Source organism: Atta cephalotes (genome assembly GCF_000143395.1).
Source record: "Atta cephalotes unplaced genomic scaffold scaffold00012, whole genome shotgun sequence".
In the NCBI taxonomy this organism is placed as follows: Eukaryota; Metazoa; Arthropoda; class Insecta; order Hymenoptera; family Formicidae; genus Atta; species Atta cephalotes.
Window position 1 is genome coordinate 337,889 of NW_012130076.1, and position 1,404 is coordinate 339,292.

Genomic DNA, 1,404 nt, shown 5'->3' on the forward strand with positions numbered 1-1,404 from the left:
CGACGCAGGTAATTGATGCAGAGGTAACGATTTATGAAAGGCACCAACGCCGAGGGTGTGGTCGCGCGACAGCGAGAGGGGATTGAATCGTGTGCGATGCTATCGCCGAGCGGAACAGTGAAAGTGCACCTCAAGTAAAAGTGGTTTCGTACGTCGATGTAAGAACGCGCGCCATGCTCATTACGGTGAATCGAGACTGCGCGCGAGCCTCCCTCATGGTTGCTGCAGCAGTCGGCGAGAAAACGAACAGATTACATATTTTTACAAATTACATTTTGTAGATTATATTTATTTTACACGGAAATTTATTGTGATTATTATTATATGATTATTATTATATATTTATATATCACCGCGAATATGATAAAGCGACTATTTTTATTAAATATCCAATATTAAATAGCAATTATATTATTAATTTATTATTGAAATAAATAAATAAATAAATAATAAAGCAATAATGTAATTAAAAATAAATAGTAACTGATTTAAAAATAAATTATACTTTAAAAATCAAATTCAAGTTTCATTGGAATGAAATATTTTACTTTGTTCCTTTTTTTCTAATACAGTACGGAAATATATAATTATATATGTGGAATAGATTTAAATTATTTTGTTTAATCGAAAGTTAATGTTTAAATTAACAAGTAATAAAACATTTTAGATTGATAACATTTATTAACAAATATTAAAAAATTAATATGTATTTTATATATTTTATATATTTAATAAAAAAACTTAACAACATGTAACATGTAACAAATCATGTAAAAAAACATGTAACATTATTTATAGAAAGAATTGCCAGGTTAAAAAATCCTAACAACGATAAATTCTATAACATAACAAATAGAAAAAATACAAATATACGTTATAGAATTTAACATTTTTTTCTGATTTTAATTAGAAATAAATATAAATATCAAGAGAAGATCTACGTACAGTTATTGTTAACAAATTCAAATAAAAAAGTTCTCAAGATATCACAAAAAATTTGCATTAATACAATTGTTGAATTGGCTGAAATCGAGAGGATTTTTCCGTACAATGAATTTCTTGATGGAACACGATAATAAGATAATACGTAATATCCGTGAATTCTATTTCCATCCTTTACCCTTGGAAGACGTATAATGGACCACGTGTTTGTAAATTGGAATATGAACAGGATATGGTTTCGCCACTGGCACAGGGAATTTCTTCTCCACGTAAACGGGATATGGCTTTTCCACAACATAAGGAACCTGTGAAAAAATACAGTGAATATAATATACATGTTTTGTGATACAATCAATTTGAGACTTTCTAATAATTGTGAAGAATAAAATAAGCATAAAGAGAGATTAAAATAAAGAGAGAGAGAGAGAGAGAGAGAGAGAGAGAGAGAGAGAGAGGAAGGAG

General features: G+C 28.8%; 1 protein-coding gene across 1 annotated transcript in view; it reads right to left on the reverse strand.

The window, feature by feature from the left end:
- Positions 1–524: 524 nt before the first annotated feature.
- The window catches only part of LOC105617166 (proline-rich protein 4-like), a 2,945-nt gene continuing 2,065 nt past the window's right edge, over positions 525–1,404 (reverse strand). Inside the window, exon 3 of the mRNA XM_012198733.1 lies at positions 525–1,247. Coding sequence (XP_012054123.1) covers positions 1,104–1,247 — 144 coding nt within the window. The 3' untranslated portion in view covers positions 525–1,103. The remainder of the gene's footprint in view (positions 1,248–1,404) is intronic.